The sequence below is a fragment of the Bidens hawaiensis genome, unplaced genomic scaffold (assembly GCF_021521415.1).
Source record: "Bidens hawaiensis isolate Kalapana, Puna unplaced genomic scaffold, B.hawaiensis_p1.1 tig00008633_1, whole genome shotgun sequence".
Classification (NCBI taxonomy): domain Eukaryota; kingdom Viridiplantae; phylum Streptophyta; class Magnoliopsida; order Asterales; family Asteraceae; genus Bidens; species Bidens hawaiensis.
This window is the reverse complement of record NW_027491622.1, coordinates 707,910-733,236: the sequence shown is the minus strand read 5'-3', so window position 1 is coordinate 733,236 and position 25,327 is coordinate 707,910. Positions and strand designations below refer to the sequence as shown.

Here is a 25,327-nt window from a genome sequence, read left to right as displayed (position 1 = left end):
TCAGGATGGAAAGAGCTAAAAGATTTGAGCAAGTGTATACAAGAAAGAGAAAGTTTGATGAACAGAAAAGGAATGATGAGAGGAAAACAAAGAGGGGAAGATGGGATGAAAAGAACAAATGCTATGTTGAGATTCCTGATGATGAAGGTGATAATGATAATAGCCCAATCAGGGCAATTCCACTGCATACACTGCAACCAGGACAACAGATTCCAAATGTTCCTGATGTGCCAAGCAGAAGTGAACCAGATCATCCACCTTCTGATGAACCAAAGATTGATGCTATGAATGACTTAACTGAAGGAGAGGATGAGTTTGAGGATCATGATGATGATGATGATGACCCTGAGAATGATCAAGGAGAAAGTGTCAAAACTTCTAATGTTATGTCCCCACAAGTAATAATGACTGATGAACAGAGGGCAAACATTGAGTTGAGTATGAGGGAAGCTAAAAGGAAAAATCCTTTGGTTGTAAAATTGAGAAAGTATGGCATAAGTTTTGAATCTTTGGCTGATCTTGATGATGATAAGTTGCAAAAGAGACTTGATAAAGAGAGAGATGCATTGAAGAAAAAGATGGAAGAGAAAAACAGGGAAAGTCAAAAGTTTAGAGAATGCCTCAGAAGGCATAACTATTCAGAGAAAGATCTATCTCACTTTAACTTTGACCAACTCCAAGATCTATATAATAGTGAAAGAGAGAAGGTGATTGAGAAGTGTGTAAGAGAGAATGAGAAACTTGAAAAGATTGAATCTTTGAAGAAAAAGTTAGGAGGTATGTGTGGATACCTGTTGGAGAGTGGTATGAAGCCTGAGATTGTTGAAAACCTATCTAGAGAATCAGTGTTGGACCAGTACAACAAATTGAAAAGAAAAGAAAAATTGAAGAGGGTCCAAACTAAGAGCTCTACCAAACAGGCTGAACAAACTGATGAACCTCAAGCTAAGAAAATAAGAATTCAGACCATGAGGGAAAAACAAAAGAAACATGATGAAAAGGAGAAATCAAAAGAAGTGCCTACTGATGAAACACCCATCCCAAAGGAACCAAATTCTGAACCTGAGGATGAAAGAATAATTCCTTGGGAAAATGCTGAAATGATCAATATATTAAGGGGAGTAATGTTAAAACAGAGAGGTATGGATGAAGCCTCTTTCAATGCCTTGGAAAAGGAAGATTTAAAAGAACTTTTCTATATTCAGAAGGCAGAGTGGATGAAGGCTCTAAGGGAAGGGGAAAACCCTAGAAGCTTTGTAGATGGAAGGTTTATACCTGCAGGATTGTCTGATAAGCCTGGTATAGAGAAGATGATGCTTCTTCTGAGAGACCTAGCAGGACAAGACATTGTTGAATTGGCCAACCTCCCACCTGAGATGGTAACTTCAATATACATAAAAACCTTTAATTTGGGGCCTAGCTTACCAAAGAAGTCCATTCCATTTAGGCCACCAATTTCAAGAAGATTTCCACAAAGGGGAAGAGGTGAATCTAGTAGATCTATACAAGAAAGGACAACAAGACCACAATCCAATGTGGATCTTCCAAGAGAACTCTACTTTGATTCTGTTACTGAGTCTTTGAAAGTAATTATGGAAAGCCGATTGTTGAAAGACATAGTTGTGAGGAGTGATTTCTATGAATACACTCAAGAACAACTAGAAAGAATGGCCAGACTCAACTTGTATGATTACCGAAACAGAAGTAGGATGGCTGGACGACAGATGAACAATCTGTCAAAGTTCTTACTAGATGAAGCTGAAAAGGGGTTCTCATTCTTAAGTCAAAAGAAAAGTTGGAAATTGATTCAGCTTCACAAGTCAAAGAGGACAGAAAAATTGCAAAGAATGGACATTACTGAAAGAGATTTTATGATGAATGTCAGAGATAGGAATCCACTGTCAAATATGAACACATGCATCAGTCTTGAAAGAAGAATGACACGGCCCAACTACACATTGCAAAAGAATGGTATCATTGCTGAAATAGAATATAAAGAAAATGCTGGTCACTATGTACTGAAAAATTCTGATGGAAAAGTTCTGGCTATAATCAAGAAAGATGCAGATTTGACGTACTTGCATAATGAAGACTTGATGGATATAAGAGATTTGGTGATTCCAAAAGGGCACATTCACTACCAAATTCTCAATATCTTTAGGGAAAGAGCTGCATTTGTAATGGCAATGAGAAGACAAGCTGCCTACAATGAATGGAAAAGACAAAATTCCTAGATTAGGTTTTGTGATGTAATGCCTTCGGGCAGCTTTTGAGTATGTAATTTGTTTATGTTATTTGATTATGTAAATTTGACTTTGAATTTGATGTGTATTTTTGACTAAGTGTAAGTAACCTTAGAAATGTTTTGGGTCAGCTAAGGTCTTCCAATCTAGGGGGAGATTGTTGAGTCAAAGATTTGACCAAAATGAAGTACATGGAAGATTGGAAATCTTCTCAACCTCCTCAGAATTCGCTAAGTATAAATCCGGGCACATCTTAGACCTCCGAGCAAGCTTTTACTTAGCCGAGTACGATATTTTGTCTATCGGGCAAGGTTAACTTCAAGTAGTCTTCTTTTGTGGATATCCGAGCAAGGTTTGCAAATTAGTGCATTGTCGGGCAAGGTTCACTAGTTTATGTAAATCCGAGCAAGGTTCACTTTATCAAGCAAGTCTGTTCTTCATAGCCAAGTAAGGTTCACTCCCGAGTAAGCTTTTGGCTAACCAAGTCCATAAAGCCAAGAGATTGGAAGACCGGGCAAGGTATTCATTAATAATAGTGGTCCGAACAAGCTTGATGTAAATGGAACATCGGGCAAGGTTCAACTCAAGCAAGGTACAGTACTCCCGAGTACACTTTGCTAATAAGTTATTTTATAGCAAAGAGTTGAAATGGACCATTGAAGAACAAGGTTGCTCGTAAGGGTTTGTCGGGCAAAGTCTGGCAAAGTCAAGAAGACTGAAGTCTACCTGGTGAGTATTTTACTTGGTAAAATACTCTTCAAGTAAAGTCTACCCGGAAACTGATTCCGAGCACACTTCTATGTTACCAAGTCCTGAAGGATGGCAGAGTACACAGCGTACTCGGAGAATAAAGACTTTTGTAAAGCCTACCCGGAAGACTTGTTTTACACTTAGAATATTTTCTGTTTGAATATGTATGTATGTTTGGGGTTTCTAGAAGGAATGACAGCTGTCCTAGGATGGCAGGCCTATAAATAGAATAATTTAGGGCACGCCTCCTAATGGATTCGAGCTGTACACTTTTGGATAAGAGAGAATATTTTCCTTGAAAGTGACGGCTGTCCTAGAATACGTACGGAAAAACCCTCCTTCAAGAAACCCTAAATCAATTATCCAATTTGTATGATGAAAGATATATGAATGGAAATCTTTTGAGTGAATCTTGTTTGTGTTGGTTACCTTTGAATACTGTTTATGCAACCGTATGTTTGTTATTGATTCTGCCTTTAATAAACGGTCATCTTTCTATATATAGCAACCCGTCATTAACTCCCTTGTCGACACATCAATTTGTGTGAGTAATAACATGATTAAGTAAGATCCAGCTAAACAAAAGGGACCAACATGATGTGATATAAACTAAATATGCTAAACTTACTGTGGAGGGTCATTTTGAAGAAATGTGCACGTCTCCATATGCATCTCTCCGAATGATAGGCAGAAAAGTTATTACCCAGTCATACACAAGCCCGTTAGTGTCTTGATCTCCAAAATATTATGTCTTTGTTTTGCTCTGTGTGTGTGTGTGTGTATACAATATTTAGTTGTAAATCTTGTTTGTTTTTAAAAGCTTAAAGGGTCAAACTAGAATTACAAGGGTGGAGCATTCAAATAAGTCCTAAACATTCTGAATGTAAGGCATGTAAGTTCGGATGGCTTGTAAGTCCAACGTTCAACCTTAAAGAAAATCTTTTGATCAAGCACTAGGGGGTTGGAGTCAAATTGGGGTGATCTGTAAAAAGCCAAATATGCTTTAAGAAGATATACGAGGCATCACAGATCCATGAGTGATGTCCATCTAAGATTTATGCCAAACTGAACATAATTTGTATCACTGATGCAATGAAAATCATGCTAAGTTTATTATACCTACTATCTGTCTGTCTCTTTATGTCATAATAATGTTGAACATGAATCTTTGTGAAAGCATCTTAATCAAGATAATTCCATGTTCGGATCTTTTCTTAATGGCTGCGTTTCTATCGAAACTGAAATCTGATCTTCTTTATTTGACAAAAGGTTTGTCAAATTATAAGAAGACCGAGTGTTTAAATTTTGTTTTATTTACTTTTATTCATTTTATATTATTTTATTTTTACCTTATAATTACTCTTGCACAACGTATCCTATATATAGGATCGTTCAAAACCATGAATCATGTCCGCGTTGGGTTTTAAAACTGATTACAGCCCATGATATCTTTTAAATTGGTTTGAACAAAACATCTTGGGTCTAGAGTTGTTCACCTGGGCTTGCTTAATCTTGGTTCTCGGCCCATCTTGATAACTTTGAGATATAAAAGGTTTATTATATGCATTATTGATTTCACTTTTTCAAACCTTTTACTCTTGATTTCTCTCCTTGCCAAAAACACTTGATATTCCATGCTAATCAAGACAGTCTAGATCTTATACTTCAAAGTTTTCTCATGATCTTGTTGCCTATTAACAGGTAAACGAATAAGAAGGGAAGCATGTTCGGTCAATTTTCAAGGGTGTATGATTGACTTCGATTGGTGTTTATGTGATAGACATTACTTAGAATGAACGATTGATATGGTTAAGATTTGTGTTGGAATGTATCGAGTGGTTATTGCAGGTTTTGGTTATTAATGGAGATTTTGATTGTTTGGAGAAGATGACCCGGATTTCAAAAAGAAACCCAAAGGGTTTCTCTCAGAAGGTTTGGCCGAAAACGTATGGTCAAACTAAGAGTTCTCGATTGATCTGTAGACCGAGAACTCTCTCTGTTGACCGAGAACGTTCTCGGTGGGACTGGACAGAAATCTCATAATTAGACCGAAATATCTGGACAGAGAACCATAACCTGGACTGAAATCTCTATTTGTGGACAGGGAACTCTCCCCTGGACCGAAATCTCATATTAATTTACATTAATGACCAGAATCATCTGTTTTTGTTACTTTTGTTCCCTGATTTTTTGTAAATTTAATACGTGTCCTCATAATATTAAGTTATTGTTAATTTAAGTAAATATTTTATTAACTTGACTCGTTTGTTGCAGTAATGGCTGATCAGGCTCCTTCAAAGTTTGTGGATACTCACAATATAGCTGGAAGCTTGTATGATCCACCCCTGGTGCATAAGGAATTCAACTATATGATCGTGGGGCTCAACACTTGCAGGATTTCTCATGATATATGAGAAACTCCTGTTATATGCAAGAAGATGATCACAGAGTTCTGGAGTAATGCCTCTATTAATCAACGAGGTGTCGTGGGGGCTGTTACTATTGACTCTACAGTTCAAAAGAAGCCGGCCGTCATCTCAGAGGCCATTATACGTGAAGTTCTATTATTCGGAGATCAACCAGACTACCCAACGGAATATTTAACTGATGGCGTTACTGAAGTTACAGTCAGAATGGGTTATGAAGGATTCTATCCTCCAGCTATCAAGAAACTTTTCCATCCATACTGGAGGTTCCTGATTCACACGTTCTTTAAATGTGTGTCAGGACGCAAAGGGGGATGGGACGAGATTAGCCACATTCAAATGTCGGTTGTGGTTGCCCTAATCATGAACTGGAACTATAATTACTCTAAGTTTGTGTTCAATGAAATGATGAGCAACTTGAAGGGGAAGAAGAAGGAGATGTTTCTCATGTACCCAAGGTTTCTACAGATGATCTTTGACTACCATTATCTTGATCTTGTCAAATCTGTAGAGACGCTAGATCTGAAAGCCATGGGTCCCAATACCTTTGGCCTTCACAAACTGGTCAAGTTAGGAAAATTTGCTAAGACTGAGCCTGTACCAGCCAGTGCTCAAGTTACTGATGAGCATGTGATACCTGCTCAGAGGTTCACTGCTGCGTTTAAAACCATTTCAGAAGATGATGAACCTGAAAAATCTCCAGTACAACGCATGGAGATAGAACACCAAGAAGCTGAAACTGTTCCTACTGCTGATCAATTAAAAGAGTTTGAGAAATTTAAGGAACATCTACAGTCGACTGCATTTAAACCTCCTCAATCAGTCACTAAGACACAAGATGAAGAGATCCTTGAAGAACCAGCCGCCGATCTTATTCCAGAAAACGAAAAAAAAAGATCCAAGACCCGGCGTGCTGGTTACTGAAACTACAACAACAACAACAAGCCAACAACCAGAGCGTGAGTCAGAAACTGCTGAGACTCACGTTGATACAAGCTCACCCACTACTGAACCTCCACCACAAGAGCAATTTTTTGATGACATAGCACATGAATTTGATTTTGAAGCTAATATTCCTTTCTTTGATGAGCCATCGGGATCCTCTAACCCCATTGGTCAGTCAAGATCAAGTGCTACTGAGAAAATTGCTCACATTCTTGCTATGCAAGATAAATTTTTACAAGATAAGGGCAAGGGTATTACTCTTGATGCTGACCCCGTGGATATACAAGCCTTACAACGTCGAGTCTTTGACCTCGAGCAAGATTTAGTTGTGAAGGATGTGCTCATACAAGAACTTGAAGCTAGCAACACCGATAAAAACTTAAAGATCAAAGAGCTTCAGTCTAACATGGGTGGTCTTACTACTATATATATGGATCTCCAACAAAAACTTGTTCAAAAGTTTGGAAATGAATTCAAAAGCAGTGAAGACATTACATCAAAGGTGCCCGTTGATGATCAAGGTGGCAGTTCTAGTGGACGCACGACTTCAAATATAAATGCATCTGATCCACTAGAACAGTATCTCTCTGCACCTCCAATAACTGTTGAGCAATCCGACAGACTTCAAAAGAATTCTAATCATGAAGAACTCGAATCAAAATGTTGAATCTTCTTATCATCCAGAAAAGTCTAAAGTTGAGTTCAAGAAAGGGTTCTCCGAAAAGTAAGGTGATCGATCTGGGATTATGTATGGGGGATTCGACATTGATAAGGATATGTGGTGGGTGAAACGAAGGTCTGGGACTACCGGGTACTACAAGAAGATGAAGGATTTTGGATCCTGGACAAAGGTAGATCTCACCGACCTTATCAATGATCCGTTCCACAATCCAAATCATGACAAGAAAGCTACAAATTTCTGGAACTTCTTAAAGAGACTAGTCAATCAGGGATTCCCGAACATGAAACAGCTGAATAATTTTTGAAGAAAGCTAAGGGAGTTCGTGATCCAAAAATAGGAAAAACAATGGTGAATGTGATGTGGCCCGCTACCAACAAAGCTACTCACATTCCTTTGTCCACTTTGATTCCGGAAAGATCACTTGATGAGATGACTTTCCAAACATATGACAGTGAAACTGCTACAGTTTTCATTCATCTACAAGAGGGGCAATATCATTTTGTTGACCCGCGTGATCTACTGAAGTTTCATGAACCAGATATCAATAGTTTGAGCAAATTTCAGATTGTTGCTGAACCACTATTTGAGGTTGCTGCCAAGGAACATACAAGGATGGTGACGTCGATAATTAGAATGAGATTGTGGTATGAAGGATCTAGAGAAGCTGACGCTAATATTCTCTAGCATGATTGAAGACGAATATACAAACCAAGAAGGAGATTGTTGGGTATATATCAGTTGGTTTGTACTTTGGTCTTAGTTTGTTTTGTGTTATGTTTTGTTTAATGTGTAAACTGAGATCTCAATTATCTCGGTGGGCTTGGGCTTGTAATGGGCTAGGTTGTAGTCTTATATATAGATATATCGTATGTAGGGTTGAGTTTGGCCGTTCATTAGAAGTGGTTGAACGAGTGTTTGTGTGATGATTGCTTAAGAATCCAACGTTAATATACGTATGTTTTGAAGCATTCCGTGTGTTCTTGATTTGCTTAATCGTTTGTCTTGATTATTCTTATGTTATATTCCGCAATAACATTAAGATTGTTGATATCACACTGAAAGATCCGTCTTAAGGACTTACAGGATTTGAATTTGTTGTGGAAACTTAAACAGTTGAAAATTGATATAAAAGTCTGGAGAGCCAACTACAAAGATGCCGACGAGGCTGATCTTTCTCGAACTGATGAGATAGAAGTTAAGGCGACACTGGCTAGTATGTTGGATTTGGACAAGTCACTTGGGCTAATTGCAAAAAGAATATATTGGAAATTCACTCAAAAAAAATCCTTAATATTCACCAAAAGGCAAAAGTTCGATGGGAAACGAAGGGTGATGAGAACAGTAAGTTCTTTCGCGGGGTCATTAACGGGAATATTAGGAGGTCTACTATTAATGGCATTTCAATTAATGGTAAATGAGAGACCGACTATGATGTGGTTAAGGAAGGGTTGTTCAACTTCTTTGCCAAAAAGTTTGATGATTCACTTGTTGATAGACCTTTACCTGTGAATTCTAATTTTAAGAAACTCTCTGAATCGGGCAGTGCTTGGTTGGAAAGGCCTTTCTCCATGTTGGAGGTGAAAAACGCGGTGTGGGAATGATAATCACAGGGTCCAGACAGTTTCACTTTCAAGTTTATAAATGTTTTTAGGGATGTGTTGAGAAATGCCTTCTTTAACTTCGTTAAGGATTTTGAGAATATTAATTACTTGGAAAAAGCTGTAACTCGGCGTTCATCTCTCTTATACTGAAAAGGAAAGACCCGATGTTATTTAGTGACTACCGACCGATTAATTTGATTGGTTGTATGCCTAAGGTTATTTCTAAGCTTCTAGCGATTAGGCTTAAAATGTAATTTCTTTACTTGTGGGGGATGAGTAAGCGACATATATAAAGGGCAAGAATATTTAGACGGTCACTTAATTTCAAAGAAGTTATTTCTTGGATAAAGAGTTGTAATAAAAAATGTATGTTGTTCAAGGTGGACTTCGAAAAAGCCTTTGATTCGGTTAACTAGTCGTATCTTGACTCGGTGTAGGGTTGTATGGGTTTCGGGTCCAAATGGAGATTTTGGATACAATCGAGTCTTTTTAGGGTCGAGCATTGGTTCTTATTAACGGGTCACCTACTAGAGAAATTGTTTCTAAACGAAGGGTCAAACAAGGAGATCCTCTAGCTCCTAATCTGTTAATCATCGCCATGGAGGGTCTCAATGTTTTCATGAAATCAGCAGTCGAAAAGAATGTGTTACGAGGGATTAGTTTACTAAACAGCGGCCCGGTTATCTCACACGTTATGTATGCGGATGATGTGATGTTAATTGTTGATTGGATTACGTATGATATGGTAAACTTGACTAGGATTTTGTGGTGTCTTGCATCTGGGCTTAAGGTAAATTTCTTCAAAAGTAAGGTGTTCGGTTTCTGGGTGTCGGATTCAGATTTGGCATCTATGGCTTCAATTATTCATTGTGAAGCAGGATATCTCCCGGTTAATTTCCTTGGTCTGATGGTGGGAGAAAATATGGGGTTATCAAAGAATTGGAATCCAGTCAATGATCATGTGAAGAAAATATTTAATTGGTGGAAAGCTAGCACTTTGTCTTTTGGCAAGAAACTTACCTTAGTCAAAGCCGTTCTCTGTAGTTTGACATTGTATTTCTTTTTATCCATGTTTAAAGCACCGATAGAAGTGGTGGACGAACTAGAAAAAATCAAAAGAAATTATTTTGTGGGGTAGCACGTTGGTAAAACGATGATAAATTGCGTATCATGGGATAACGTCATTAGACCAAAATGATTTGGAGGTCAAGGTGTAGGTTGTCTTAAAAGATGAATCTTTCTCTACTTTCTAAATGGTGGTAGAGATGTCGTTCCAACCCCAACTCATTGTGGGTAAATTGTGTCAAATCTATCACTCGTCTATTCGCTATGTGGATGGTAAGATGGCGAGAATTTATATATGTGGTGCTTGGCAGAAGATCTCTAAAATTAATGATTATTATAATGAATTGGGAATTAACTTGGCTAGTTTGTTTGTCTGATAAATTGTTTGGGTAATAAAACTAGATTTTCGCTAGATGTTTGGTTGGGTAAATTCGCTCTAAAAGACTTGTTTCCGAACTTATATCAGCATGAGGCAAATAAATAGTGTCTTATTTGTGAGAGAGTTCAAATGAATGGTATGGGTGTGACTCACTTAGAGTGCGTTTGGATCATTTCTTCCTTTCCAGTTGGTGGGTGTTTGTATCTGGAATACTTAACTGAGATGGTAACTTTTTACTCGTTTCAATTCGATAATGAAGATATTTGGAGATGGAGGGGTGGTTTTTTGGACAAGTTCTCGGTTCAAGCCTTGAGATGGGTCATGGATACAAATGTTTACGGAAACCCGGTTAATCAGTTCAGTTGGGAGAGTTGGGTTCTAATCAAAATAAATTTCTTTGTTTGGTGACTTTTACATAACAAATGGCCGGTGGCGGTTAACCTTATTGCTAGAGGTATGACATCGATCTTTTCGATTTGTTCTTGGTGCTTGGTTTCTTCGGAATCATCGGTTCACGTTTTCCGTGAGTGTGCTTGAGCAAAAGAGGTGTGGTGGGTTGTTTCTTTATGGTGTGGTTGGGACTTGACCGGAATCAACTCGATGAATCAGTTGCTTGAAGTCGCTACACAACCGCCTTCGTTCTCCGGGAAGAGGATTTTATTGGCTATTATTTATTTCTCATTTTGGTGCATCTGGATGTATAGAAACTCGAAGATTTTCACCCACAAGGCTTTTTCATTGGAGCTTGTTTTGGAAGAGATCAAGACTAATTTGTTTGATTGGATTAAGTCTAGATCAGTACTTAAAGAGAGAGATTGGCTAATTTGATTGGAGTCCCCTATTTCTTGTTTACTGGCCTAAGAGTTCCCTCTAGGTGGTTTGGTTGTTTTTTTTATTTTGTTCTTGTACCCTTTATGTGTTATCCAGCTTCTAGCCGGAAGTTCTTTGTTCCCTTTTCTATAAAATTGCATTGCCTTTCAAAAAACAATTTCAAAAAAATACATATCAACAAACTCCTTAGAGATGCGATGATCCCTAGTTCAAACTATATCTCGATAGGTTGATTAATACCGTGGAACATTCATTGAGTTGCTTTCATTCCTCCCAAACATTCACTCCACAAGGATAGCCACCACCGCTTGTTAGGACCGTCGTCGCTCTGTCTTGTTTCCCTGTCTCGCTTACCGGTATGGAGACCGACAACTTATAGCCTCGACTTCTACTATGGTTCCACCATCTGATCAATTCGACCTTGAATTAAGCCACTGTTGCACATTATTCCAAACTAACACTTACACTCATTTCTGGTTCCTCACAACTGGAGAGGTAATGACTTCGAGCCTTCATCATTATATCTGTTTCATCTAGTGACCATTGTTTGCGTTCCGGCGGCTAAACACTTGAGTTTAAAATAAATTAAAGATCTTGTTCGTTGCAATTGCTAACCTCGAGTTTGAAGTAAAAACACTTTCTAGTTGGGAACTTTTAGTGTACTAAAACTACATGTGTTTATTTAAACCACATGTTTTAACCTTCTGACGTTCGATTCTTTTTCTTCATAAACACAAATCAGATATGAAGAAACACTGACCCGAACCGTATTAGGGTTAGATCTATACTTCCATTGGGTAGGAATTAATGGAGGTGATTAGGTTAAACAAATCATGAACTAGGCTAAGTCCGTATGCGTATCCTGCAAAATAAACCACCATGAGCTCGTTACGAGGACAAGATGGGGGGGGGTCTTCCCGTAACCACCCTCCAGCGTGAAAATAAAGCACTGTTCTTCTAGAGAGAGAAAGTACTAGATAATAAAGTGATTGATGTAATATGAGAATTCTGAATGAATACCTTATGATGATTGTGAGGGTATTTATAGCCAGGGTTGAAAGGGAATTATTGGTTCAATTGTCACTATCCGAAAGATGTTTCCTTTACCAAGAGGGACACGTGGCCGGTTTTTATAGGGAGTAATAGTTGGCCATGTTTTAGGCCATTGGGGAATATCCAACTGGCTCCTCTTCATTGGTTAAACCACCACATGGTCTCTATTGAGAAGGTAAACGTCAATATCAAGGGATCTTTTGGTTATCAACTGTTTTTTCCTTAAAGATGTGAAGTCATTCTTTCTCCTGCCTGTGGGTGCCTCCCGTAAGCTTATAGAAGAATGTTCTTGCACTCAAATGTTCTTCTGCCAGCGGGTATGTCCCGCGATTTATTTGATTTTATTCGTTCACCCCATACGGATGTCTCCTGCATGCTTCTAAAAAGATTGAACTTCTACTTTTTGGCAGGTGTCTTCCGCGGGCACTTATTCTTGGAAGGAGCATCTAATGGGTTAAGAGCTTCTGGATTATTTCCTTGTTTATGAACCTACCTCTATTAGCCCCCAGTCCATTATTTTGTTCCGTGGTGCTTTTATGCGGATGAAATTTTGGACTTAAGAACATTGTGGGAGTTTAAGCTGCTTCCGAGTACTTATTTAAATAAAGATTAGGATAAGCATTAGGGTTTGATGTGACGGATGAGACTGGTGTCAGAGTTTATTTTGACGTCCTGTAGGTGTGTGGCGGCTACTTTGAAAACTGTTCAATTTATTTTTTTCACTTTTCCCGCCTGACGTGTCGAACATACAGTGGACCTCCAGCTTCTCTTTCCTCTGTACATCTTCCCATCACATTAACTGCGATGGGTATAAATAGGAGAAGCTCATGGTCATCTTCCTACGCTTCCGTATTTCTTTGTTTTTTCTGATATTCTCTCCATTATCAAATTCCTTTTGTTTGATCAATTTCAACTGTAACTTCATCACCATAGCTAGGTGTAACAAAATTCTTTCTGATTTCCTCATGGTTGGTGGTGAGAAAAAGAACCCTTCTCCTACTGTTGATCGTATAGCGATAAACTGGAAGAAAAAGGATTTTCAGGATATCGTTAATGGATATGGAATCTCACCTAAGTGGGAACTTGAGCTCCCGATTGCCGGCTCTACTGCCAATAATCCTCCGGCATTGAAGATGACCCTTTGTTACACTAGTTCCCCCAATATTTAACCCTTCTTCGTTAAAACGGGTGATAAAATCTTCAATTGACTTGTTGTCACGTCTAACAATATTCTAAATTTCTGAGGGATATCTCATATGTTTCTTTTGTTGACTTGTTCACTGAGAACTTTGCCACAAGGTCATTCTAGGTCTGAATTTGTTCGCCTAACAACTTCTTAAACCACTCGCGGGTGGCCCCGTCAACGTAAGTGCAAACATGTGACACCAATAAGGCAAAGTCCATACGCCCACCCCTTTGACCGATGTGAAGTTAACGAGATGATCACTAGGATCAGTCATACCATCATACTTTCCCAAATTGCTAGGAATTTTCACATTTGTTGGGAAGGGAGTTGTAGCTATTCGCAAGATGAACTTAGATACTTCAGCAAACACCGCGGGTCGATATGCCTTTGTGAAATCTTCTTCTGCATCACAATAGTATTCAGTGTGCTTGACCATCACCCATTGGAGGCTTTTTTCCTCTCTACCATAATTTTGGCTATCATCACTAGGATACCTGTCGTTGTCACCTCGATACGTGAAATCACAGTATATTCGAGAGGCATGACTTTGGTCATGCGTGTGTCTACGAGACAAGCTCCTATCCACACGATGACCTCTGTCATGACCTCCATCCTCCCAACGTTCTCCAGAAATTGTCCTAGTTTGGACGTTGGCGCCAAGTTGACTAAAACGGATTGTTGGTGGAGAAAATGGAGAAGGCGAGAGTGATTTTATATATCAATGTATGTGGTGGAATCTGCTCGTTATGAAACATGCACTCGTATTCAGTAGCAATACGCTCTTGCTCTCTACATAACCACTCTTCAAGAGTTTGTGCCCTCCGTTGTGGACCAGACGAACGACGTCGAACTAGGGTTTCATCTTCCCTAAATCGGAGAGATCCTCCATATCTAGTTTCCAGATATGGAGTTGGATGACATCTATGATTCTCCTCCATTACATGCCCTTCATCTTCTAGACCTGGACCATCGAAGACAGTGGCACTGATGTGCTAAAAGTAGTCAAATAAAAACAAGTTAATCTATACACTAAGTAATATTCAAGACTCTTAAACTTAACTTAAACTACTAAACGACAAGTGTACCGATCGACTCTAGTACAGTTAAGTAAGTCCGGATATCGAACCCATGAGACTCTTTAAATTATATAACTAGCTAATTAGACTCGACTAAATGACACGAATATTTAAATATTTTTATTAAAGGGGGGTTTGTAAACTAATTAATATTAAACTAAAAGTTAACCCTAAATTAATTAAATAATAATAAACTCTAATGATTAATTTAACCCTAATTAATTATTTTATTAATAAACTAAAAGAAACCCTAATTAATTAAAAGATTAATAAACTAGTAAATTACTTTAGATTAATTCAAATGATGAAAGTAACTAACTAGGCTAGAATCCCCTAAGTTATGGCTATCAATTGACTAGGAAATTAAGTTATGAAACTGTGATCGTAAGATAAACCCTTGAAAGACATCTCGAACAGGACCATTGCCCTTCAAATAGACACCTATGAGTTTCTAACAAGTTTTAAGACACGCCAGTTATATGTATTAAACTTCCTTACGATTATTAATTTGTCTATGTTTAAGTGTCTTTATGGCGAAATCCTACCTTACAGCATGGAAATCAAAGATAGCTAAACAGACTCAACTGACTTAATAAACTAAGCTAACAATCAAACCTAGACAGACTGCTTACGAAGAACTAAATCTAGCAATCCTGATCAACAAAGATCCATCAATAACCTATCACCTTGCATCTTTTGAGGCTAGCAGCTCACTTTTATTTATTTGATTAGTTTTATTGTTTCTATGGTCTTATTCGAATTCAATCACAAGCTAGTCAAGAACACACAGTAAATGACCTAACAAAAACCTATCCTATGAAGCAATCAACAAGGGTAATGTGAAACAATAAACCTAAGCAAATAAAACCAAGTAATCACACACATCAATTAAATCAAACTCAACAATTTACTTAAAACATAAAATCTATAACGAACATAAACTCAATTAAAATCTAACCAAACAAAGGTTCATCATGACCTAGGTAGTTTAAAGAGTTTAGCCCAGCATCATGTAATCAAATCAAACAAAATAATAATATAAGAAAACAAAGTGAAATAACAAAGAACGGTAAATCAAAGGTGATAAAACCCGTAATCTTCACTATCGAACGTCTAATTCTTCACCGGATGCTCTCTTTCCATCAAAACCGCCAAGAATTTCGAATAATAGCTCTCCGAAACTCCAAATTCATCTGTTGGCAGTAGGGTATTTTTCAGGTTAAGGGTTAAGGTTTAAGAGTGTATTATATTGAACTGGGCCCAAAACTGATAAAAAATCAGAAACATTCTAAAATCTGATGGTGGCTGCCACCCGCGACCATGATTGCCCCCATGGGCGCGCTTTGCGGCGCACAATATAGGGGGCCGGTCCGAACGGTTCTTCTTCCGGTTCATTTCCTGATGCGTTCCGGCTTCTCGTTTAGGCTATTTTGACTAGTTTTTCGCCCTTTTCGACCATGATCAACCTCCGGAGCCTACAAAACAAAATAATGTTAGTAGTATACAAATCTTAACTATAAATGAACAAAAACTAATTAAATATTAAATTAAATATACAATGGAAACATATATATTTGGCATTATATCAGTGGTGCACTGGCCATCGACAGAGTACCAGTCTGATTTTGCTTGATCTAACTCATTACAACCCAAAAATCACCACAAAAGTTGTTCAATTCAAAAAACACAGATGACGCCAATGAAGAAACACATACCCAAACCGTATTAGGGTTAGATCTATACTTCCACTAGGTAGGAAATAAAAGAGGTGATTAAGGTAAACAAATCATGAACTAGGCTAAATATGTATTCATATCCTGCAAAATAAACCACCGTGAGCTCGTTACAAAAAGGACAAGATGGGGGGTCTTCCTGTAACCACCATCGGGCGTGTGTATAAATCATTGTTCTTCTAGATAGAGAAAGTACTAAATAATAATGTGATTATTGTAATATAGTAATTGTGAATGAATACCTTTTGATGACTGTGAGGGTATTCATAGCCAGGGGTGAAAGGGAATGATTGGTTCGGTTGTCACTGTCCAAAAATGCTTCCTTTTACTTGAGGAACATGAGGCCGGCTTTAATATGGAGTAACAGTTGGCCATGTGCTAGGCCGTTGGGGAATATCAACTATTTTTCCTTACAAATGTGAAGTCATTCTTTCTCCTGCCTGTGTGTGCCTCCTGCAAGCTTCTAGAAGAATGTTCTTGCACTCAATTGTTCTTCCTCCTGCGGGTATGCCCCATAGTTTATTTGATTCTATTCGTTCATCCGTCTGCGGATGCCTCCCACATGCTTCTAGAAAGATTGATTGAACTTCTACTTGTGGTGGGTGATATGCTAAAAACAGCCAATTAAATATTAACTAAATTAAACACGTAATAAAAACAAGATCTAAGACTCAACTTCACAAAACACCGGCAAGTGAACCGATCAATTGTATTAAAGCTAAGTAAGTCCGGAATATCGAACCCACAGGACTCTATAAATTAAGTAAATTAACTAATTAGACTCGACTTACTACACGACTATTTATTATTAATGTTTGAATGGGGTTTTTAAAATAATAATAAACTAATATTAAACTAAGAAAATAAATAAACAAGTAAACTAAGAAACGAGCAATAAAACACAAGATCGAAACCAATAAGAGAAGGTATCTACCTAGGTAAGAATCCCATGCATCAACAATCATCAAGCAATTGACAAATAACATGATATGGAAACTGATTTCTAAACGTATTCATCTAACAAACCCTAAAGGACCCTAGACCAAATCAAACGAAATCCCAAAGAATGATTATTAGATTATTAAGCAATCAGTTATATTGATTTCCTCACAATTATCAAATAGGGTTAATTAATAGTATCAGAGGCAAGCAATCTCATGAAACACTAAACCCTAGATAACTTAATAAGCTAAACACGACATCATGAACAAGGATCAACACAATAAGCAAGAATATTGTCACTAATCTATCCTAGCATGCGATTTACCAAGACACATGAACAACTCCTCACCTTACAGCTATTGGAATTTAGCAAAACATTCAAAATCAAAACCAACTATCAACAAGCTTCTATGATCTAATAGGCCTATTCAACCATAATAATCAAAACACCAAGTAATTAATGATAAAACATGAACCTTAATATCTAAAGAACACAATCAATAGAAAACAAGATCCATGTGAAGCAATAGTTAACAATCTATCAAGATAATAAACACTCATATGCATCATGAAAACAAAATCAAGTCTTTTACTATTAATAAAACAAAACCATAATCAAAACATTAGTCCAAAGCAAGAATCAAGCGTCAAACATGTTCATCAAACCTAGGTAGACATGAAGTCTAGCCTAGAATCATTATTAAAAACAATCCCAAACAAAGAAAACAAAAGAGATTCATGATAAATAACAAGAACGAAGAAAGTAGAGCGATAAAACCCTTAAGACTCTTTTCTTGATCGATTGAATGAAAGCTCCTTGATCTCTAATGATTCCTAACTTCAAAACCTTCACAAACTTGCTCTTTCTCTCTCAAAATCGGCTGCCAAAGAGTCTCTATTCGTCTAGGTTTGCAATAGTATATATATATATATATATATAAACGAGCTGGGCTTGGACTTTGCACAAAACGGCTGACCAGGGGTAGTAGGCGCGGCGTGTGCGAGGGAGGGTCCACGAGCTTTTCTTGTTATTTTATGCTACATCTTTGTTAAATATTGATTAATCTTTTCTTGAACTCCAAGTAACGTTGAGAATCTTCTAAAACTTGTTTCCTTAACTCTCAAGCCATCATTTATATGAAAACAAATCAAACGCTAAGTGAAGTAATCATGTCACCATTGATGAGACAAACGAACTTTGACTTCACATGAAATGATAGAAAGAATTAGAGTTTAGCATGCAAGACACCAAAAGATTTAAAACATGATAAATATCGAATACTTGACTCAAAACCTTAAATACATAAAAGATTAACAAAACACGAACTAAACCGAACTCAAAACATTAAATAAACATAACTTTACAAAGGATTCGCGATGTATAAATAGATGTATATCAAATATCCCCACACTTACTCTTTTTTCGTCCCTGAAAAAGCCTGATGCAGTTTGATCAGAATCGAAAAATTACAGTCTTACAAACATATAGGTTAATTTTTAAAGCTTAGAAAATCGCAAAAACCGCGATCACCGATATTGTTGTCCACTTAAACCCATGCCTTAATCTTTACCGGGACAAATAAGATCTGACAATAATATTACGCAGTGGTTTACATAATTAAGACCCGCTTATTTTCAGCTTTTACAGGACCAGACCACCCCAACTTGACTTAAACCTCAAAATTAGCAGATTTAAAAATTTTGTTGCTCTATTTTTTATGGATAGTTAAGACGATCAAGGGTATTGTTTATCCACCTAAGCTTAAGCATCAAAGTCTACAAAGCAGCCATTAGATATGATTAAGGTACAATTAATTAATAGCTAGTGTTCCCCACAACATGACATACCCCCGTTATCAAACAATACACCGAACCATTACCATAGGTGAGTATGCAAAATTTCATCTGTAGGGCTTACATGTGGCGTGTCCCTTGTGGTCTGTTTCTTAATGGTAATTAGACGCGAGCAAGGGGACCCCACATGGCTAACAGCGTGGATGATCAAGTCTGTAATGCATTTGTACTTTTGTACTTTTTGTGATCATGTTTAAAGACTTATGTGGTAGAAATCTACGGGTTTGCTCTTTTTTAGCTTTATTTTAATATTCACAACCCCATTTGGAATTGTGAATACCCAGATGAATAGTCGGCATACAGACCCATGGTCTTCGGACCCGGGGCATCCCATCAATACAAGATTTAAGGTTATAAAACCATACGCCAATGATGTGTAAAACACTAAAACTAGCAGTTTAATATTTATATCACAGGCTACACGGCATACTCTAACGTTAAACCTACCAAGCATCACATGATAACGTATTCAAATTTATTAAACTTTTCAAACTTTATAATATTTCAACTTATCATTCCAAGAATTGAGGGTTGAGTATGGCTGACCTTTCATTACTTATTTTCTACGGACAAAACTCTTTACCGACAAGAGATTTCCGACCCATTTTATCTAATTGCCCTTTCATTTTCAAGGCTGAGCCTACCGACACATCCCAAGTTAAGTGCACTTTCTTTTATTTATCTCATATTATTAGTAGTTTGAAAAACCAATTTCTGATAAGCATCATCATCTCCCACTTTAACGCAAAAGCCAGAATCAAGGGACATTTTTAAACATTTTTCAATTTTTTATTATTTTTCAATTTTTTTATTTTTCTTAATTTAAAGCAAAATTAAACTATGACTCAAATATCCTGTCCCCACACTTAAATTATGCATTGTCCTCAATACAATGATAAGGACGACTTAAAATAAAAATAAAATTAAAGTAAAGTCGGATTACAAAGAACTAAAAACCTAAAAATTAAAACAAAAACAAAAAAAAAGTTAATAAGCTAGATAATCGAAAAGACGTAGCTGGTAATATGCGAATGAAACATGATGCTAAAGTCTTCATTTCATGAATGCCTTCCAACTACGAACGTGCTCAGCAAAACAATAACTCCTTCTCTCATACACGAACGTAAGCGACCAAACAAAACAAAAATATCTAAAAATGTATCTTATCAAATTGATAGATATTATGCAATTAAAGTGCTTCAATCAATAAATAAATATATATATATATAGAAAAGAGTTAAAATAAAAATACATAGTTTTGAAGGAAGAGTGGGAAGGGCATAAAATTTAGAGTTAGGAAACTATGTAGCCTAAATCCTTGATCCTAGGAAACTATTTGCTATTTTAAAAACTACCAATCTCAACCACTAGATCCTAGATCCAAGGGCCTAGATTTATTCTTACTCCTCCTATGAAACTATCTCTTTTTATTATAACCCACCCCTATATATATATATATATATATATATATATATATATATATATAACTTGAATAATCACGAGCAAATAAATAATAAAACATAAGTATACGGCTCCACTGCTCCTGCATCCCCCCACTTGTCTTTTTCATTAAATTCTTCCATGGGAATCGTCTCTCTAGCTCATTCAATCTTCAAACTCGCAAAACTCAAAAACACAAAACAAAGTCTAACTACAAAAAACTACGTTAGTGACTCAAAGAAAAAGGAAATAGAAATAAAAATAAAAGAAAATATACAAACTCTACACTTGAGTTTTCACTCAAGAACCCATGTTATGCGAATCACGTGGCAGACCGAGTGGAGCTTCCTCCACCTCGGTGAACTCCAATGCCCTCAAGGATTACAAATCACGATCCGACCATTCATCAAACTTTGTCTTCTTCTTTTTAACTCCACGAACCTTTTCAAACTTACGCTTTCCACCACCTCTCTCTCCAACAAACTTTACCATTTCTCGAGAACAAGAAAACCCTCGCCCCTTTTTCACACTTAAACTTACCGAACGGGAATCGTCAAGACTAGGACCCATGCCCGAGATAATTGATTCTATCGAGTAAACTGGTTGAAATGGATCAATGAGACCGTCTTGACCATTGGGATGCCACATGGACTTAGCATATACGTGGCACTATCATCGCCGGCTCTAAGAGTGATCTTGCCTTCAAACACGTCGATGATTGCCCTAGCAGTACGTAAAAACGGACAACCCAAAATGATAGGAACTCTCTCGTCGGCCACCATATCTAAAACAACAAAATCTGCGGGAAAAACCAAATTATCTACTTTAACGAGCAAATTTTCCACGACACCCCTCGGATACTTAACGAAACGATCGGCTAAAGACGTCGTCATACGAGTAGGGGTGAGCTCTCCTAGGCCCAACTTTTCATACAAAGAATATGGCATGAGGTTTATACTAGCACCAAGATCGGCTAATGCTTGACACGTCGTATCACTTCCGAAAAGGCATGGAATGGTAAAAACGTCAGGTTTGGGTAATTTCTCTGGTACTTTATTAAGAACCACCGCATAACACTCTCCATTCAGAGGTACAGTCGACAGCTCCTCCAACTTATCCTTTCTTTTAAGAAGATCTTTCAAAAACTTGGCATAAGCTGGAGGACTTCGACGAACGGAAGGTTGACATTCAATTGGCTAAATATATTGAGAAAATGCCCGTAATCTTTCGTATACTGTTGTTTTTTTAGACTGGCGGGATACGGGACATAGGCAGGGTCAATGATGTGTGGTGGTGTCCGGACTCCAACCGGCTTCTTCTTAACTTGTGGCTCAATAATGGGTGTTGTACCTTGCGACTTACCCAGAGCCTCTACCTCTATCTCCTCATCTACCAACGCATCGTCCCCATCTTTCCCAATTTCTCTACTAACTACCTCCAGACCAAAAATCCTACCACTACGAGTGGAGATGGCTTTCAATTGAGCAGCCGGATTAGTTTGAGGAATACCCGAAAACTAACCTGGGGGCCTTTCTTCTAAACGACGAGCAATATCACCAACAGTTCTTTGAATATCGAGAATAGAAGATTGTTGATTCTTGAAGAAAAATCATGTTCGGAAAACTTTTTCTGTGTAACTTGATCTCTCTCCAGGATTTGCTTCATCATCTCTTCAAAACGCCCAATTCCACCGTTCGAATCCTGCACATTATTTTAAACATTAGTACCATCAGTGATATTATTATTAAAAAACTGACCTTTTCCTGGAGCATAAGAATTATGAAATCTGGGTGGTGCACCTGACGGACGCCAATTAGCATTATTCTGATTCAGTTTCTTGTATGTGTTCCAACTCTGATTATTGTTTTTGTAATTGTTGGGAAACCTAGTCTGACAAGCAACAAAATTGACCTGTTGATTCATCACCGGGCACTCCAACGTACCATGTCTACCTCTACAAAACTCACACATGTCCACCTTGGCCTTCAGCTCCTTAACCTCTCTAATTAGTGATTCCAAAGCAGCTGCCACACTAGTATCCAGATTAACCTGGTGTACACCTCGAGTGGATGAGGATGTACTGCTAACGGGAGTGGAATTCCCGCGATGTGGCACTTTGGCAAGGTCCGATTGAGCGAAGATCTCAAACATCTCGTTACACTCGGTGACATTTTTCCTCGCCAGTAAACTTCCTCCTGCGGCCGTGTCGAACCGAACTTGGGTTTCGTAGTTCAGCTCGTTGTAAAATTTCTCCACGAGAGCCCATGGTGTGAGACCATTCTGTGAGCAACGAGCTAGCATGTTCTGAAAACACTCCCAAGCATGACTATATTGCTCCCCCGCCTCCATGTGAAACGAGTGAATCTGATCGCGAAGAATAGTCGCTTTAGCCGGTGGGAAGTATCTCTCGATAAATACAGAACGTAGTGCTTCCCAAGTGGTGAACGTCAGGTGGCTGCGTGTCAAGCCAAGTAGCTGCTTTACCTGCAAGTGAAAACGGAAACAGATGTAAGAAAATAGCATCTTCGGTAGCACCTTGTAAATTAAAAGTTTTAAGAACGCGGTAAAGTCGGTTAATGTGAGCCGGTGCATCCTCGTCATCACGCCCCGTGAACTGATTAGTTTGAACGATGTCGTTCATGACGTATGACGGAATCTGCCATGAATTGGGATTGTCGATCTGGGGAACAACGATGCATGACTGGTTCCCAGTCAAGCCATCGAAGGCTTGAGCAGCAATTGTTCTGTCGTCGGCCATTGGAACTTCTGGTTGACTTCTAGGACTTTCTGGTGGTGAACTGTGCGGAGATGAATTTTGTGACGAACTAGCCTCGGACTTCAATGGAGAAAATTCAAGATCAGCCAGTGGTGGTCCTTGCGAACGAAGATGTGGCATAAACCTGAAAAACGCAAAATACCAAGTGAATAGACTCGAAAACTTAAAAAGAAATAAGAATAAACTAAAACTTAAATTAGACTCCTACGACTCAAACAAAAATAAAACAAATAGCACATATGTATCAGATAAGTCCAAGTAAAGCTAATAACACAATTGCTAAGAGTCCCCGGCAACGGCGCCAAAAACTTGATGTGCTAAAAACACTCAATTAAATATTAACTAAATTAAACAAGTAATAATAACAAGACCTAAGACTCAACTTCATAAAACACCGGCAAGTGAACCTATCAATTGTATTAAAGCTAAGTAAGTCCGGAATATCGAACCCACGGGACTCTATAAATTACGTAAATTAACTAATTAGACTCGACTTATGACACGCCTATTTATTATTAATGTTTTAAGGGGGGTTTAAAATAATATTAAACTAATATTAAACTAAGAAAATAAATAAACAAGTAAACTATGAAACAAGCAATCAAACACAAGATCGAAACCAATAAGAAAAGAAATCTACCTAGGTAAGAATCCCATGCATCAACAATCATCAAGCAATGGACAAATAACATGATATGGAAACTGATTTCTAAACGTATTCATCTAACATACCCTAAAGGACCCTTGACCAAATCAAACGAAATCCCAAAGAATGATTATTAGATTATTAAGCAATCAGTTATATTGATTTCCTCACTATTATCAAATAGGGTTAATTAATAGTATCATAGGCAAGCAATCTCACGAAACACTAAACCCTAGATAACTTGATAAGCTTAACACGACATCATGAACAAGGATCAACACAATAAATCAAGAATATTGTCACTAATCTATCTTAGCATGCGATTGACCAAGACACATAAACAACTCCTCACCTTACAACTATTGGAATTTAGCAAAACAGTCAAAATCCAAACCAACTATCAACAAGCTTCTATGATCTAATAGGCCTATTCAACCATAATAATCAAAAAACCAAGTAATTAATGATAAAACATGAACCCTAATATCTAAAGAACACAATCAATAGAAAACAAGATCCATGTGAAGCAATAGTTAACAATCAATCAAGATAATAAACACTCATATGCATAATGAAAACAAAATCAAGTCTTTTACTATTAATAAAACAAAACCATAATCAAAACATTAGTCCAAAGCAAGAATCAAGCGTCAAACATGTTCATAAAACCTAGGTAGACATGAAGTCTAGCCTAGAATCATTATTAAAAACAATCCCAAACAAAGGACACAAAAGAGATTCATGATAAATAACAAGAACGAAGAAGGTAGAGCAATAAAACCCTTAAGACTCCTTTCTTGATCGATTGAATGAAAGCTCCTAGATCTCTAATGATTCCTAGCTTCAAAACCTTCACAAACTTGCTCTTTTTCTCTCAAAATCGGCTGCCAAAAAGTCTCCATCCATCTAGGTTTGCAATAGTATATATATATATGTATAAACGAGCTGGGCTTGGACTTTGACCAAAACGGTTGACCAGGGGTAGTAGGCGCCGCGCGACCAGGTCTGGGCACCCTGGCCGCGCGGCGCGGCGTGTGCCAGGGAGGGTCCACGAGCTTTTCTTGTTATTTTATGCTACATCTTTGTTAAATCTTGATTAATCTTTTCTTGAACTCCAAGTAACGTTGAGAATCTTCTAAAACTTGTTTCCTTAACTCTCAAGCCATCATTTATATGAAAACAAATCAAACGCTAAGTGAAGTAATCATGTAACCATTGATGAGACAAACGAACTTTGACTTCACATGAAATGATAGAAAGAATTAGAGTTTAACATGCAAGACACCAAAAGAATTAAAACATGATAAATATCAAATACTTGACTCAAAACCTTAAATACATAAAAGATTATCAAAACACGAACTAAACCGAACTCGAAATATTAAATAAACATAACTTTACAAGGTATTCGAGATATATAAATAAAAGTATATCAGCGGGTGTCTTTCGCGGGCACTTATTCTTAGCAGGAACGACCCATAGAAGCATCTAATGGGTTAAGAACTTCTGGGCCTTTTTCCTTGTTTATGACCCTACCTCTGTAAATGTTTGCAAATGTTTAATCATTAAATTTGTTATTCATACAAATATGTTAGTACATATAGGATAAAGTTAAGTCATTGTGATCAAGTAATCGTGATGTTAATGATAATTACAATTTTGGAATCAAGTTACTAAGACCCAAAAACTTGAAATACTC

General features: G+C 37.5%; 1 protein-coding gene across 1 annotated transcript; it reads left to right on the top strand.

Annotated features, from left to right (window-relative positions):
* Nucleotides 1-9,245: 9,245 nt before the first annotated feature.
* Nucleotides 9,246-9,785, top strand: LOC143529625 (uncharacterized). Its single transcript, XM_077025379.1, has one exon. It carries the CDS (start codon nucleotides 9,246-9,248, stop codon nucleotides 9,783-9,785), a length of 540 nt encoding a protein of 179 aa, XP_076881494.1.
* The last annotated feature ends 15,542 nt before the right edge of the window (nucleotides 9,786-25,327 follow it).

Excerpts from the sequence above, each read along its gene's own strand:
- LOC143529625 (XM_077025379.1), top strand. The coding sequence starts at position 9,246 with ATGGAGGGTCTCAATGTTTTCATGAAATCAGCAGTCGAAAAGAATGTG.